Consider the following 17,271-nt stretch of genomic DNA (forward strand, 5'->3'; position numbering starts at 1 on the left):
GGGAAAGAAAAACTACAGGAAAAACTTTTCAATAATTTTATAAAATTAAGAATAGAATAAGAATATTAATATGAATAAAAATATTCGCAATATAAAATAATTATTTGAAAAATATCGTCATTATCCAACCAATGGAGGACCAACAAATCAGCCATTACTAAGTTCAAAATTGAGCCAACATTGGACTTACAAACTGTAGTTTAGTTTGACATTTATGGCAACCAATTTTTATTCGTAGGATGTACCAATGATTAGTAGGGTAGACAATGACTAAAGCGGACCTTACACGGTCAAATTTATTGACAATATGATGACATTTGAGAGCATAATGACAGCTGAACATGGCCGACACCGCAGAAATCCGGATTTTCTGATTTTCGGGCATCAATATCGTGACATTTCGTATGGATGCATGATGTTGACGTTTTACCTCGCGGACTTCCAGACTGAGTTGCCAGATTTGCAAGCGGACATTTAATGTTTGTTAGTCTTTTTTGCGATTGCAATTAAAATTTATAAACTTCTGAAATTGTAGGAATCATAAATTAAAGCTTTTGGTTTGGAAAACTGATATAGTAATTTACATTTAATGCGACATGCCGGAGAACCACTCAGTGTCGCATTGGAGGCGATTTGACCTGTAATTGGACATTGAAGATGAGAGTGGTACAGCGTCGACGTCTGGCGGCGAATGTCAATGTGAGGCCATAATTTGGGCCCGAACTCGATGTTTACAAAAATGTCTAACTAAACGTGTCGCATACAGGTCTGTCCAATTAGAAAAATGTCGCATTAAATGTAAATTACTGTACCTAAAATAGCAAAATACAGTACTTTTCGCGTAACTGACAATGTGATGGTGAGAGAGTGAATGAAAATTAACAACGTCTTAGGAATGTTTTTAACAATGAACTCGGTCATTTTTTGCGCTAGCGAGCGGGGCAGCCACTTTAGTCTAAGTTGTGTGTTTCTTCACACTCCGCTATAAAATTTGGAGAATGAGAAGATCTGGGAAAATCACAGGTGGTAATTCAAGTTACAGTAGAATCCCGATTATCCGTGAATAGTCGGGATGATTTTTGAACATAGAAACTATTTTTTATCAATACAAAAATAAATACAGATACAGATAATCGGGGTACAGATACAGATACAGATAATCGGGGTTCTACTGTCATAGTCTTATTTATCGAATAAAAACGTTTGCTTGCAGATAATATAATTTGCATATATTTTCACAATCCAAAATAATTTGGCATCCCTGAAACTGAAAGGATCAGTCTGTATTTGTGAAGCGAGTATTATGATGTGTTTTTGAGAAGGAAAAACGAGTTTTAAAGTGTAAATTATGAATGAAAATTAACTTTTCCAAATCAAATTAGTATTCTATGTAAATGCAAATCACTTTTTTCTGCAAGTAGTGAGAAAATCCCATACAAAAATTGTATCTGAAACTGACGTTATATAATAATAATAAATTTTAGTAGGAATATCTGAAAATTCATAGAAAATAGGTTAAGTTAGAGTTAGGACTACGCGCTTCAACTAATTAAATAATACCGAGTAGATATTTTCATTCAAATTTTACCAATTGAAAATTGCAATTTAGCCTTCTAATCTGATGGAGAATAGTTTGGATCCCAAACTCGAATGTCACCACTAGCCATCGCGGATATTTTCGTTGTCTGGGGTTGAGGGCGATATTGACCGTGTAAGGTGGCAAAATATTGATTGAGGTTAGATCGGATGTCGAAAGCCTAGCTGTCACGATATTGAAGACACTTATTGTCAATCAGTTTGATCGTGTAAGGTGCCCATAACGAATTGGTAATATTTGCCAAAAAATTGGTCATATATACTAATTATTGCTCTCAGTGTATTTCAACGACTGTGTTTCCGATGATGACGCCCTTTGTAAAATATGATGCTGTCAAAAGCGATACATTCAAGTAATTCAGTTTTCACTATAGTTCAATTTGAAAAAAAAACATTGATTCCATATAGTGTTTGGACTTTTGCTGGTTTTGAACTAAAATATTCAATGTTTTCCACGGCTGGTTAGAGAAAGCAGCAATGTATGGTCGACCAGGTAGTGGTAGAGGACAGAATGGAGCACACTGTCCGTCTGGTGGTGCTTCAAATTCAATGATGGTTGCCATCACACCTACTGGAGTTGGGCTTGTGCCTCCAATGAAAAATTATCAAACCACGGCGTCGGCGCCTCCCGTTGGTGCCATGTTAGAAGGCGAATGGAGTTCGTTGAATCCAAATTTGTATCAGAACATGTCTAACGATCAAGTCGATTGGGCTGCTTTGGCACAGCAATGGATCCAAATGAAAGAGACGCTTCCGGCAGATATGGTTCCGCCAGCGCCCCCTCCACCAATCATATCGGATCACTATGCTTCGAATAGTAGAGAATCTTCGTCCGATGGTATGCGCCTGGGAACGATAGACGAACAAGGGGAAGCTCCCATGGAAGTTGAAAAGGAAGAGGAACAAACTTCTATGGGTCATCAACAGCAGCAGAGCAGCATTTGGAACAACGAAGCAGTCCCTTGGCAATTTCCGAATCATTCGGAGTGGCGCAATCCAGCATGGGATACCAACTGGTCATCGGGTCAGTCAAATAAATCGACTATTTCGACGAATGAGACCGAATCTGTGACATCCTCGGTCAATCCAAATGCTTCGATTGCGGTTGCGAACTGGCAAGCAAAGATGGCTCGCATATACAAACTTGGTGAATCCAATCACACTGAAACGATTGTTGGAACCGTGCAGCCGACCAGCCAGAAACCCGCACAGCATCATGATGTCTCCAAACGAATTCCTGGTTTGATGGATCAGGTTATCAAGCTAGATCGGGAACCAGTTGAGCAAAGCGAGCAATGTGAAGACACAACGGAAACTATTAATGACGCTAAGCGAAAGCTGCTTCCGGCTTGGATACGGGAAGGGCTGGAGAAAATGGAAAGGGAGAAACTGCGACAGGTCGAAAAGGAGAAGGAGCAGCGTTTGCGTGAAGAAATGCTAGAACAGAGACGGCAGGCTGAGCTGGAAGTTCTGAGCGAAATTGAGAATGCGAAAAAGAAAAGCAAATTTGTTTGTTTCTTCCATTGCATATATGGGACATGTGATGATCGTTTTGTTTTTTTCCACAGGATTCAGATTCCGAGGATGAGGAGGATGTCAATGAAGGGGAGAATGTAGACAATGTAATGATAAAGCGAGAACCTAGTCCGGTACAGACGCGGTCGCGCGAGGAGATTATGCAGGAACTGGTAAACACGCTTTAAATGTTGAACTTCCACCAAAGTTGATGTGTTATTCTAAATTCCAGATGATTGCTGTTCGTAAAAATCTAACAGATATTTTGCTTGAGGTGACCAACGAAGAAATTGCCTCCGTTGCGAAAGAAACCCTTGCCAAAACTAAACGAAAAGGTAGCCTTCAGATTATGATTATGGTTAACCCCGGATCTCTCTATTTGTAGCCGACACGAGCTGCAGTTTAGGTTTTTCTCAAAGGCATCGAATAATCGTGCAATCGTTGTTTGTGCGCTTTTCGATTCGAAATCTGTTTTTCCGTTTCCCATGCTTCCCATTCATATCTGTATAGAAAAGAAATTGTACCTTTTATGTATACGTTTTATTCTTTGTTGTACTCAAATTTCCCCAATTAAGCACCAACAGCTCAAGCGCTTCGAAAGACCGGTCTCGCGACACTCACAGGTGGACTTGGTAAGTTACAACTTTTTTTGATTCAATATGACAGTTTACCTTTTTGAAATGTCGGTAAACTGTATGTCAATGGGATATCAAGGAACTATTGGAATTCATTCAAAAATAAAAAAAAATAATTTAAAGCATAAGGCAACAATATGTTTTTTTGTTTTTCAAATAAAAGAGGTGTGAAACCACAAAAAGTTCAGAAATTAATAGGAATTACTTTATTTGTAGGTCTCGGAATATATGAAGACAGCGATGATGAAGACAACAGTGCATCAGATAATGACAGGAATGACGAAGTGAACAGTGAAAATGAAGAGGAAACAGAACGCCTACTACGGGTAATTAGCGTTATTGATGAACCAAATTGCAACAGTTTAAATTCAATACTTCACACTTCAGAACGCTGTGAAACAGCGTCAAAAAGAATTTGAATGGACAGCTCGTGAAATTGAAGATCAATTGGCTCAGGAAGAAGCTCGGGAGGAGCGTAAGCGCCGGGAATACGAACAAAGTACACGTCAGAAGCTACATCAACAGCAGGATTCGCAACAACAGAAGCATGATAGCGAAGATGAGGACGAATTTTCTGCTGGCAATAGTCGAGCTGGTTTGGGCCATTCACAAACATCCGTGGGTAACTTACATGGGGGTAAATTTGGACCACGAGACGGTGAGACCCAGCCTGTAAATGATAATATATATGCCTATAAGCTCGGTAAGTTAATTCTGTTTGAGCTAAGCATTGTGATCGTGAGAGTTTGTATCCGTGTCAATGATTCGGTGATGTTTCTAGGGATTGTTTCACCACCGAAACGGTCCTTAGTATGAAAGGTTATATTTTGTTAGGTATTGAAAAAAGGATTGCCAAAATGTATGGTTGAAAATTTACGATAATTGAGAATGATGATGTTTCATTGTTTTGCAATCCTTTTGGCATTCATCGTATGTACATCGCTGAAATGATCTTCTCTTCTTTTCATTTATCTACGTAGGAAAGACCCGTGACAAAAGAATATCGAGATTCAGCGATCCAAAAGACACTGTTCGTCAGACGCACATCACACATGTTGCGATCGTTAATCACAGGCCGGGGGAAATTGTTCAACCCGTGTCAATGCCGAGAATGGCCCAGTCCGCTAATCAAATGCCACCAGGTTCGAGCGGGGTTTCGCCTCCGGTAGTAAGTCCAACGGCGACCCCGCTTTTTCCGGCGGCCATTGCAGCCGCGATGCATTTAGAAAACTATCGTCGCGGAAACAGTGTTTCGTCGGAAACACCGTCAACTGCTTCCAGCAGACGGGCCTCGTCTTCACACCGAAGTAGTCGCGAAAGAAATAGTAGTAGCAAATCTTCCCATAGATTACATAAAAGCAAAAAACACAAACGATCGCGGCATAGCCGTAGTGACGATGAAAATTACGACTATGCTGGCGAACAAGACGATGAACGTTATTCCCATCACTCGAGAAGATCACGCAGTTCCGAAAGAAGTGCTGGTTATTCGCGCCGACGACGGTCCTATTCGCGTGACTCGCGAGATGACGATCGTGACCGAAAATATTCATACCGATCAAGAGACCGGTCTCGTTCTCGTTCACGTGATCGTCATAAATCATCGAAACGAATTAGAAGTCGGTCTCGCTCGTCTTCGAAGCGGAGGTATTAGACGATCTTACATCTTTGGATCACTCTGAAAATATTCGATTTGGTTGATGTTAAATTATTTAATCTTAGATTTGTGAACTTTATTAGGCAAGGTTTCGACAGAAGTGGAATTTGTACAGATTTTGTGTTTAGCGAGCAATATAGTTTTATATATGTGTTACCTTGTATTGCCTTAGCTGCATCGAAGCCATGAACATAGTTTGTTTACAGGTACTCCGAACACTTTTGCATCAACCCTTCTGGAATATAATCGATACTGTAAATACATAAGTCTTTTGAGCAACGCGGCTGAAATTTGGATATAGTATTGGGGCTAATATTGGAACATTAAAATCAAACGAAATTCATTTATAGCGTACGAGCTAGTTGTTTGGAAAATGATAACCAAACCTTCGTGGTATAGTTTATTGATGAATCCGCAGTGATTGAAGACGAAAAAATAATAATACATGAAATGAAGTATTTTCAATACCTAAGTGAACAACAAGTTACATTACGTTGTAACGAATTAAAAGCAGGTTGGAATGAAATAGTTTATTCTGTTCAAAACCCACACGCATCCTCCTCGAGCTGAAAGTAGAGTATTGAACACATGGCAACTACAATAAATATCGCTCTTTCCCTTAAATTGAATCATTTATTCTCCATCGGAAGTATAATTTTGAGAAATTAATGTCAAGAATCGTTGATTGGTTTTCGCTACGGTGTGTGCGGTGGTAGTCAAATTGTGTTAGCCGTCAATTAGTCGGTTATTTGATCACGAATCGCTTGAAGCTAAAGCGCATTTTGTTATTAAATATCCAGTTGTAAATCGAGCTCTAACACTTGTTCGTAGTCTCCGTTAAGCACTTCTTGTGGGGTTGTCTGAAATTTGATGATCTGCGAAACCTTCATGGAATCAACGGGAGTGCTAGACACTTCTTGAGGGACGATTCAGCAAGAGTAGCAGCGCTTTTTTGCTACCTAAAAGATGCCAAACTATTTTTTTTAAGATCTAGCGTCTGAACAATGGATCAGTCAAGAAGATCCTTTTTCCTTCCCCTCCACGATGAAGAGGAATAAGAACACTTCGGGATGTGTTTAATTTTTATGCCCAATTTTCATGTGAATTATTTATGTGCAATCTGTTCCCAACGAAACCTTGTGGCAATGCCGTCGATAAAGAGGCGAACCAGCCGAGGAGGCTGAAAACCCCCCCAAATAAAGAATAAAATAAAACTTGTTCGTAGTCCCACTCCTCAAAAAATTGCTACTTTTTTTGAAATTCGTTTAGTTTTACAAGCTTAGTTACTTAATGTCAAACGTCTTCGACCTAGAATGTTTTGAAGAATCAAACTATATTTTTATACTAATACAGTAAACATTCGCTAACTGGGCGAAAAGGGAAGACCAGTTATTGACATTTGCGTTTTAACTGGTCCGGCATGTTAAACGTCAAATAAAATCGAGGGGAACTTCAATGAATTGTTTGATTCACGTTGATAATGAAATTGGATAAACAAAAGGATTCCATTGAAAGTTTCGCATTGAGTGTGACAACAGATATGAAATATAATTTGAGGACATTATTTTTCTGTAATTCAATCAATGTTTTTGTCATGCGAAAATAATGTCAATTTTCATAACATTTCAAGTTTCATTCGAATTCCCCTCACAGCAAATCTTCCATTTGAATATGGCGTCGATTGTTTACGAAATTCTGCTTTTTAACTGGTCCAAGGACCAGTTAACGTTCGCCCAGTTAAAACGCAGACCAGTTAAAACAGGACCAGTTAGCGAACGATTACTGTATATATCGCAGGATAATGGAAAAACGGAGCAGAATGAAAAACGTAGTTACTCTCTGAGTGACGAAAATGGAATGAAAATTTTTATTTATTACCGTATCCATAGCAACGAGTATGTGTGTAGAAATGGGATAAATTATCAGGGTCGAATTTGCATCGGTGTCACACAGTTGTGTAACCCGACACTCCTCCTTAACGATGCTTTTTCGATGTCTCGTTTGGATCTTTCACTCCGATGGCAGTATCTTCCCATACGATGATAGGTTTCGCTTGAGCTTGCTGTAAGTTGTTCAGTAGTTTTCGAATCCACATTAGCTGTTGACATCCGTCCGCCTACGCGACGAATTCGGCCTCCGTCGAGGAAAGGGCAACACAGGTGCAGACGCTGGTTCTTTGTAGTCTTCAAATATCGAAAGACTCTCTTGGCTTCGGTCCAGTCGTGGTTTGTTGGGTTTGTAACTTTTCTGCCCAGCAGTGAGACGAATACGCAAATATCCGGCCGGGTGTTGACCGAAACGTAAAGCAAACAGCCTACCAGACTAAGGAATGACGTGTTCGTAGGCAATGGACACTCCTCCTTTTGATTGAGGTATTCGGGGTCAATCGGTACTTTCGACAGCTTGGCCTCATCGTGTCCGAATCGTCGAATCAGCTTTTCGATGTAACTTGTTTGATCGAGAGTGTAATGGTCACCGTTCCTCGTCACGTGAATCCCCAAGAAGTGCTTGAGTTCGCCTAAACAGGATAACTTGGAGTGTTGCTGGAGCTGTTGACGAATCTGCTCAAAATCTTCCTCGGAGTTACAGGCGACGACCATATCGTCCACGTATATGAGGATGTAGGTCACCTTTCTGTCATAGTTGCGAATATACAGACACGTGTCGGCATCAGCCTGGTGGAAGCCCATGGACTTGAAAACTCCGTCGATCTTCTTGTTCCATGCTCGAGCGGACTGCTTGAGCCCGTAAATGCTGCGCTTGAGGTGACAAACCACAAACCTGTTTTGTTTCCTCGATGTTGACTTCCTCTCCAAGTAGAGTATCTTCATCGCTGAAACCGTAGAAATCGTCGTCCGAATGGCTCCCAACCTCGCTTTCCTCTTCAGCGTTTTCTGCAGTCTCGATGAACTTGACGTCGCGGCTCACATGGACTTTCTGTATGGCTGTGTCCAGGAAACGATAGGCTTTGTGTTCGTTTGAACAGCCAACAAAAATCAATTTCTGTGCGGTGTCATCCAGCTTCTTTCTCTTTGCCTTCGGAATGTGGACCCACGCTGTACAACCGAAGATTCGCAGGTGGTCGACCTTGGGTTTTACACCGTTCCAAAGCTGGTATGGTGTAACGTGGATTGGTTTCGTAGGCGTTTTGAAGATACACGGCAGTGTTGATCGCCTCTGCCCAGTATCGCTGATCCAGTTGTGCATCGAATAGCATGCACCGTACCATTTCGATAAGCGTGCGGTTCTTCCGCTCCGCAAGCTCGTTCTGCTGCGGACTGTAGCCGGCGGTGTACTGAACTGAGATCCCTTCGCGCTTGTAGAAAAACCGCAACTGCTTTCTGCTGCAACTGCTGTACTCACCGCCTTGATCCGAGCGTATGGCTTTGTGCGTCCGTCCGAAATATTTTTTGGCAAACGAAACGTACTCCTCGATTTTGACTGCAACCTCCGACTTCTCCCTCAGTAGGTAGAGTACACAATAGCGATTGTGGTCGCCGATCATGGTCATAAAATATCGATAACCACTGATCGATGGCACCTCCACCGGACCGCAAACGTCCGTGTGCGCCAGAGCCATGGGCTCCTTTGATCTAGATTTGGATTCGCTCGGGAAAGGAGTACGAGGAGTTTTACCTTTCAGAGAGCATGCACAGTTTTCGTGAACACCGCATTTGTAAATTGTCAAACCATCCGCCAGATCAGCCTGCTGCAAACGATCGATAGCCTTCGGGTCCCGATGACCGAATCTCCGATGCCAGACGTGCTTGCAATCTTTATTGTGGTGACTGCCCGCCACCATTACAGTATCTTCCGGTTGCTTGATTTGGTACAGACCTTCCTTAAGGCGTGCCACGGCGACGACAACGTCTCTATGTAGAATACGACAACCAGTGGCATCGAAAACGACCGTGGCTTCATTCTGGACGAGTTCTGATACGGATAGCAGGTTCATGGACAGGCTTAGGGTGTACAGAGCAAAGCTTAACGTAACTTCCCGACGAAAACCGGCTCGGCTCGTACGACCGCTTGCTTGCCGTCTGCCAGGTTAACGAATTTAACTTCACTTTCACGCAGCTCTCGGAAAAATTTTTGATCAGCGACGGTATGTCGCGTTGCGTCGGAATCTACTATCCATGGTTTGGTTCTACTGCTTACTATTACTAATCCTGCAGCTAGGGCGAAGGACACTGATTCCTTCCTGTTGGAGGGTTTCTCAGCAGTTTTGGATCCCTTCTCCGAGTCACGAACCAACTTCCGGCCTTCGCTCTGCTTGTGTTCCAGGTTTTTGCAGTAGTGACAAACGATTTGTTTTTTCTCCTTACCGTCGTGGATGACTTTCAATGCAGAACTTGAAATGGAACCTTGCCGTTTCGCTGCTTCGTCGAGCAGCTTCCGCTAGACCAACTCCAATGTTAGTTCGTCGTCGGAACGACTTTCGAGGGCTGTGGTTAAAGTGTCGAATGAGCTAGGGAGACTGCTTAGGATCATCGCAAACGTAAGGTTTTCTGCCAGTTCCTGGCCAGCGTTGGCCAGACGGGAGAATAACTCCTCCATCTCGAACAAAAACTCCGACATATATCCGCCGTCGACTAAACGTTTTTCACAAATACATTTTAGGAGCGACACCTTCGATAACCATAGTTATTCTCTAAGTGACGAAAATGGAATGAAATTTTTGATTTATTACCGTATCCATAGCAACGAGTATGTGTGTAGACATTGTTGCTGCTTTGGCCGACCTTGGGTATGGGTATTACTAGATTGTGTCTCCAACCATCGGGGAATTCGTGTGTATTCCACAGGTCGTTAAAGATGCTGAGGAGGACGGACTGTCCAAGCAGGGACAGCTGTTTCAGTATCTTATAGCCGATACCGTCAGGGCCAGTTGACTCACCTTTGGCGGAACGTAGGGCGATGGAAAGTTCCAGTTGAGAGGATTATTAGGAAGACTCACAGAGACCACAAAGTTGCTGACCGAAGTGATATCCGCTCCCTGTCGACGGATGAACTCGGGCTCATATCCGGAAATTGAGGACAGTCCCGTGAAATATTCCCCGAGCGCGTTAGAAGTATCTGCCGGATTGCTGAGGATTATACCATCCACTTGAAGAATGGGGGTGTGTGCCCTGCGAATGCGAAGAATTTAGTGCGTTTACTCTGCGCAGAAGATCCGCAGAGGACTGGTTTTTGTTGAAAGACGCCAGAAAACCGTTCCGACTGTCCAACTTGGCCTTCCGGATTAACCACCGTACCCTGATGTGTTGCAATCGGTACCTGTTCATGGCAGCTTCCTTCATCAGGTCTCCGATTCGTAGTCGTTTGGACGCACGCAGAAAGTTTCTCCGTTTCTTGACCTCACCTTTGATGTCCTCGGACCACCAATGCAACGCTTTTTTCCCCGGAGTGGTTTTCGTTTTTAGGAAGGAGGTTTCGACCGTTCCATGATGGTTTTGTTGAAAGTGGCAATGTTGGTTGGATTGTCTCTAGTTAGTAAGAAGTTGGAGGATGTTTGAAAAGCTGCCCAGTCAGCTCTTTCGAAGGTCCATTTATATTTGCGAGTCGTCAGCGGCGGTGACCCATTGAATCTGATGATTATCGGGTGATGGTCGCTGCCATGAAGGTCGTCGGCTTTGTTCCACCCTAGCCTACCCATCAGGTTGAGGTACTGTATTGCTGGTACTTCTACGGAAAGTACCAGTGGCATCATTTAAGACCGAGAGCTCCAACACTTTCAAGAGGTCGGCGATCCAATTTCAAAATCCTCCCAAACTGCACAGTATTTACTAATACTAAAGCGAGGACCTTTATAGCATACCTGATAACTGTCTAGGTTCGTTGGTTTGAGTTCACGGTGGGTAAACAATGAACCGTCCATTAATGGCGTAACACTTTTTGGCATCAAAAATCGAGTTTTCATTTCACTTTATATGGACGTGTACGCGGGTAACGCGATTCATTTCAGGGGGAGGGAGTAGTAGTTTTAATTTAAGTAAGGTTGGATAAAGTGGGGGATTTCTATTCATTAGTCACGTCAATAAGAATAACCATTCGCTAGAATAGTTCATCAGTTATCCTCGCTCGCATCTTCGAAGATTTCGGGCCCTGATTGCAACATAGATTGTTAAAACCTTTTAAGCGCTCACTGGCGAATAAACAGCCGATTATTTGGTAACGAGTAACTTGAACCTAAGGCGCACTTTATTATCAAATATCGAATTATATATCGAGCTTTTACCCCTTCTCGCTCTAGTTGTCATAATATAATGGTATACTTTGACTCACAACTGTTATTTGATTGAGAAATATTTCGAAATCATTCTGTCATAGAGAACCAAATCTTTGAAATTGCTTCATTTGGTTCAGTCAAAGTGGATCATGTACATATAGGGAGCCAAATAACTGCCTTTTTGGCATGATACTTGATGTTTTTTTTACAATTATCACACATCAAAGTATTGCCAGAGAGTAGCTAACATTTCTGATAACAATATTGAACGAAAAAATTAAATGCTTTGAAAATTGCAGAGCATTGAACTTCAAGTCATAACAATGTCACATGGTCCGGTCTGACTTAACATCGACCAAATGTTTCCCAAAGGAAAATATGAACGCAAACCGAAACAAAATAATTCTCTGAAGATATGCAACAAGCAAACCAAACAACAGTTGCACCGATAGCTTTTACTCGTTCGATGCTATCGATTTGCTCGGTATCCATGGGCCCTATTGGGCGTGCTACACAAATTACGTAGCGCTGAAAATGCGGTTTTTGGACCTCCTATTGGGCGGTACGAATTGAAATCGGACGCGGGTTTTTCATGTTTTTGGTAGCTATAACTCGTACTTATCTCTAATCATCCGGAACAATATTGTTGAATCGATGAATTCGTTCGGATCCTCAGAAAAAGACGTTATTTTGCCTTTTTTAAGCTGTAATTTATTTATTGACCTTTAGTATATTTTTTAATTTTACAAATTCATCAACTTACGTTATAGTTTCCAAAAAAATCGAACAACAATTAGATCTGTTAGAGAACACGTTCTTTCCATAAGTTGGTTAAATAGCTCAATGAAAAAAGGTAATCATCGGCTTGACATAGATGTCAAACAGAAGCAAGATTGTCAGTTATCGAGGGATTCGACAATGATCGCGGAACAGATACGGCAGTGCTGCCAGTGTCCGTAACACTCCCCGACTCGTAAAGCTGCTCAGTTTTACCCTTTGAAAGCACGTCCAGTACCGCGATCTTGCATACAGGACGACGAAAAACTCCGTCGTTTGTTTGGACGACGGCCTGTCGTACGCGGCCATCGCGTCCTGTCACCACCGAGATTATGCGACCTCTGATCCATCCGTTGCGAACATTTTTCTCCACCAGGACCACAAGATCTCCTATTTGCGGAGCCTTCGTTTCGTCGAACCATTTTGTTCTCATCGAGATGGTTGGCAAGTACTCTTTCGTCCACCTCTTCCAGAACTGGTCAACCATCAGCCTTGACATATCCCAGTTGGTACGGCAGACTCCATGACACTCTGATAATGGTTTTCTGGTACGCACGACTCCGTCTGAACTCAGGTGAATGAAATGGTTCGGCGTTAAAACCTCCTGTTCCGTCGATTGAAGAGGTATGAAGGTCAGCGGCCGCGAATTGATTACGGCACTGATTTCAGCCATGATTGTTTGTAGCGTTTCGTCATCTGGGTTCCCATAAGCGGGCAGCGATGCCATTGCAACCTTGACGGAGCGTACAAGGCGTTCCCACACACCTCCAAAGTGTGGGGCGGAGGGGGGATTGAAGACCCACTTCGTGTTGGCATCCGTGAAGGTGTTAGCTAGACCGTTGTTGATGGTTTTGAGTTCCTGCAGTAGCTCGCGACTAGCACCCTTGAAGTTCGTCCCGTTATCGGTGTATATCTCGCTGGGCGCACCTCGATAAGCAATGAAGCGACGGATGGCCATCTTGCAAGACTCTGTCGTGAGGGAATGCACGATCTCCAGGTGGATGGCTCTAACGGTAAGACACGTGAACAAGGCGACCCACCTTTTCACGAGACTGCGACTTCTTTTGACCGATATCGGCCCAAAATAGTCGATACCTACGTAGGTAAACGGTCGGCTACACTGCTCCAATCGTGCCGCAGGTAATGGACCCATCTTCGGAGTAACGGGAGATGCCTTACGAATTTTACAGCTCTGGCAATTCTTTGTGACCTGGCGTATAACTGTGCGGAGATTCGGTATCTGGAAACGCTGTCGGATTTCATTCACTATAGTCTCGTTATTTGCGTGCCGGAACTTCCGGTGATACCAATCGACGAGGAGTTCAGTAAGCCGGTGGTAACGTGGTAGAATTATGGGAAACTTGAAATCATATGTCACACTCGTTGCAGCTCCAATCCGACTGTCCACGCGTAGGACACTCCTTTCGTCAGCGAACGGCGATAACTTGTAGATTTTGCTCGTTTTATCAATCTTCCTCACCGGGCTCCCACTAAGCAGCACGGCGACTTCGTCCGGATAGACTTCGGCTTGTACCATACGCCAAAGAACTGATTCCGACCGCTGTAACTCATCGCGCAACAACCTCCCAATTTCTTTTGGTTTCCCCAATCTGCGACGACGGGCATTATCGAAGCATCGGACGACATACGCAATCGTTCGCAGCAGGCGCTCCCACTTTGAGAAGCGTCTGAAATCCACTAAATGTTCTACGACGACCTCTCGATGAATCAAGCAAGCACGTAGCTCTTCAGTAGTCTCCAACGGTTGCGCTGTAGTTTTCTTCGGCCACTCTGCTTCCGGACGACGTAGAAACTCGGGACCCCGAACCCATCTGGAGTTGGGACCGAAGCAGGGACCTTTTCCCCACTTAGTTGCTTCATCCGCGACATTTTGCTTCGACGGGATCCAATTCCAATCTTCACCATTGGTTTTATCCAGGATCTCCCCTATTCGGCAGGCGACAAACTGTCGGTAACGTCTGTGATCCGATTTTATCCAGGCAAGCACGGTTTCCGAATCGGTCCACAATACGCGACGGACAATGGATAGTGAATGAGATGCGATAATAGTCTTCGCTACCCTAGCACCCAAGACAGCACCTTGAAGCTCGAGACGAGGAATGGATAAGACTTTCAGCGGCGCCACCTTGGCCTTCGACATCACGAGAGCGCAGTGAATATTCCCGTTGATTTCCGCCCGAAGATAGGCCACACAGGCGTATGCATCCTCACTCGCATCCGTGAATACATGGAGTTGTAATGGACCGATCTCTGCAGATGAGAATCCAGGAAAGTACGCACGGTCGATGCGCATCCTCGAAAGCTCTTCAAACCCAGCAATCCAACGGCGCGATTTCTCCTTTATTTCACCGGAAACTCCTTCGTCCCAGCCTGCCTGGGTTCTCCAGATATCCTGGATGATAATCCGTCCGTGGACCAGAAAGTGGGATAGCAACCCCAATGGATCGAAGATGCTCATAACGCACCGTAGCAGGTTGCGCTTCGTCGGCGTAATCCCGTTCACGTTCAAATCCACGTCGTACATGAATTGATCATCCTTCGGGATCCAGGACATCCCCAAAACCCGCTCAACAGCCTTCTCCTTATTGATTTCGATCAACTTGGCTTCATCGGGTCCAGGGTCCCCGACTCGTCGAAGAACCTCCTCTGAATTGGAAAGCCAGTTCCTTATCATGAATCCTCCATTCGCGTGTACTTGCTTCACTTCTAAAGCCACTTTAATGGCCTCGTCTACGCTGTCGAAGCTGTCCAAATAGTCGTCGACGTAGTGCTTGGACACGATTGCTGCGGCTGCCCTAGGGAACTCGTTTTTGTGATCTTCAGCGTTCAAATTCTTAATGAATTGTGCCTGACTTGGCGAGCTCGTAGATCCAAACGTACCTACATCCATCACGTACACCTGGATTGCGTGCGAGGGATCTTTCCGATATAGGAATCTTTGTGAGTGAACGTCGCAAGGTAGAATTCGAAACTGGTGGAACATCTGTTTCAAGTCCCCGCAGATCGCTACTTTCCGCTCGCGGAATCCGAACAGAACCTCCAGCAGCGATGTTAGGAGATCAGAACCTTTCAGAAGCATACTGTTAAATGAGACACCCTGAACCTTCGCTGCAGCGTCCCAGACTAGCCGAATTTTCCCGGGTTTCTTCGGGTTTCGAACGGCCCCTAACGGTAAATACCACACCCTACCAGGGTCCGCCGATTTCAGTTCTGCCGCGGTCGCCAAGTGGATGTAGCCGCTTTGCAGATACTCGATAATCTGTCGCTGAACGCTTTCTCGAAGTTCTGGATCTGCTTTCATCCGCCTCTCGAAGCACTCCAACCTTCGCTTCGCCATACCAAAGCTGTTGGGGAACTTAAACTGATCGTAACGCCACATGAGTCCCGTCTCAAACTGGTTCGACACGCGTCTGGTTGTCCGCTCCAGAATCGAACGAGCCCGCTTATCATCATCGGACTCTGGACCCTTTTCCACCGATACTCCTACGCTGTCCACGGAGAAGAATTCTTTCACTAGATCGTGTAATTCACTGTCTTGGCTACGCGCACAGATGTGTAGACTCACTTTAACTGAGCTGTCGCCCTCTTCTGCCATCCCCGAGAGTGTCCAACCAAGCCTAGTTTTACAAGCAATCGGGTCGCTAAGTTGACCCTCTTTCAGTTTCAAAGCTGCTATTAGACTGGCGTTGTTGGAACCGATCAGGATTCCAGGAGAAACAGATTCATAGCTGTTTAAAGGTATTCCCTTCAAGTGGGAGTGCTGTTGAGCCAACTCTCCGAAATTCAAAGACTGCCTAGGAAGACCGAGATTCTTCACCGTACGGGTGTCGTTCAGCATGAACCTTGCCGAGAGGGATGCACCACCAATCTCTAGCGAAACTCGTTGTGAATTGGGTTCATAGCGGGTAACGTTGCCTGTCCAACTCATGCACAGTGGTAGATCTTCATCGTCGTCAATTCCCAAACGTTTCGCTACCCAGTCTTCCACAAGAGTAACGTTCGACCTATCGTCAAGGAACGCGAAAGTCTCCACCGACCTTTCCTTCCAGAACAAACGCACAGGAAGAAATTTGAACAGAACTGATTGCTTTGGGTTGTGGTGTGCGTTCACCTTCTCAATGTTCTCGGTTGCAGCCCCTGCTAGTTTGGATTCTTCCCTTGCAGTTTTGTCCTGCTTGTAAAGCGCCGCGTGCAGCAGTGGGTGATGACGCATACGACAGCTTTCCACTCCACAGGTTGATTGTAATTTACACGGCCTACGACCATGCTTACCGAGACACGTGCGACAGAGATGGTTGTCCAGCACGAGCTTCCAACGACGTTCTGGATCCATCCGGCCTGATTCTACGCGGCGTGTGAGGTGAGATGACAATTGTCACATCACCATCACGCAACTCTCCTCACTCTATTCCTACAGTCGTTTCGGATGCCGTGAGAGGTTCATTTGATGTATGTGAGAGGATGAACAGCAAGTGACAAGGCGTTCATTCTGCTGGTTGCCAAATCTGGTCAAAGATGCCACATTCGCACATGTGTTCACGAATTTGCAGACATTTAACTTTTGTCACAACCTTTTATTCCTGCTGCAGGCTATTTAAAATAGTGACAAAACATTATTGATTCCATATGATAAACGAACCTGGTCAGTATGTCAGACATTAGCACATATTTACAAATATTTCAAATTTTTATCGCATATATTTGAGAAAAAACATCTGGCATCCCAGAATTTTATTTGTTTCGCTCAGAGAGGTCAGATATTTGTTTTGCTGCAGTCAGTACCGTATCTATAGATCTGATTTAACCTGGCCTGTTGTTAGTGTATCAGGACATTCTGCCGA

The 17,271-nt window shown here is 44.1% G+C and overlaps 2 protein-coding genes across 2 annotated transcripts; one reads left to right on the forward strand and one right to left on the reverse strand.

Annotated features, from left to right (window-relative positions):
* Nucleotides 1-1,905: 1,905 nt before the first annotated feature.
* On the forward strand, nt 1,906-6,027 carry LOC129766417 (arginine/serine-rich protein PNISR). The gene is made up of 7 exons (XM_055766949.1): nt 1,906-3,105; nt 3,165-3,284; nt 3,344-3,446; nt 3,687-3,743; nt 3,963-4,072; nt 4,134-4,449; nt 4,727-6,027. Exons 1-7 carry the CDS (start codon nt 2,074-2,076, stop codon nt 5,398-5,400), a joined length of 2,412 nt encoding a protein of 803 aa, XP_055622924.1. The 5' UTR covers nt 1,906-2,073; the 3' UTR covers nt 5,401-6,027.
* Nucleotides 6,028-9,387: 3,360 nt separating this feature from the next.
* LOC129761395 (uncharacterized) lies at nt 9,388-16,763 on the reverse strand. The gene is made up of 4 exons (XM_055759115.1): nt 12,516-16,763; nt 10,681-10,889; nt 10,301-10,532; nt 9,388-9,801 (listed from the first exon to the last, which is right to left on the reverse strand). The coding sequence occupies exons 1-4, from the start codon at nt 16,761-16,763 to the stop codon at nt 9,388-9,390; spliced, it is 5,103 nt and encodes a 1,700-aa protein (XP_055615090.1).
* Nucleotides 16,764-17,271: the final 508 nt, after the last annotated feature.

Source organism: Toxorhynchites rutilus, chromosome 1, assembly GCF_029784135.1.
Source record: "Toxorhynchites rutilus septentrionalis strain SRP chromosome 1, ASM2978413v1, whole genome shotgun sequence".
NCBI lineage: Eukaryota > Metazoa > Arthropoda > Insecta > Diptera > Culicidae > Toxorhynchites > Toxorhynchites rutilus.

Coding starts and splice junctions, on each gene's coding strand:
- LOC129766417 (XM_055766949.1), top strand. CDS start 2,074: ATGTATGGTCGACCAGGTAGTGGTAGAGGACAGAATGGAGCACACTGT. Junction 3,106..3,164: donor CGAAAAAGAAAAGCAAATTT/GTTTGTTTCTTC, acceptor TTTTTTCCACAG/GATTCAGATTCCGAGGATGA. Junction 4,450..4,726: donor TATATATGCCTATAAGCTCG/GTAAGTTAATTC, acceptor TTATCTACGTAG/GAAAGACCCGTGACAAAAGA.
- LOC129761395 (XM_055759115.1), bottom strand. CDS start 16,763: ATGGATCCAGAACGTCGTTGGAAGCTCGTGCTGGACAACCATCTCTGT. Junction 10,890..12,515: donor TAACTGACAATCTTGCTTCT/GTTTGACATCTA, acceptor CTTACTAACTAG/AGACAATCCAACCAACATTG. Junction 10,533..10,680: donor AAGGAAGCTGCCATGAACAG/GTACCGATTGCA, acceptor TCGCATTCGCAG/GGCACACACCCCCATTCTTC.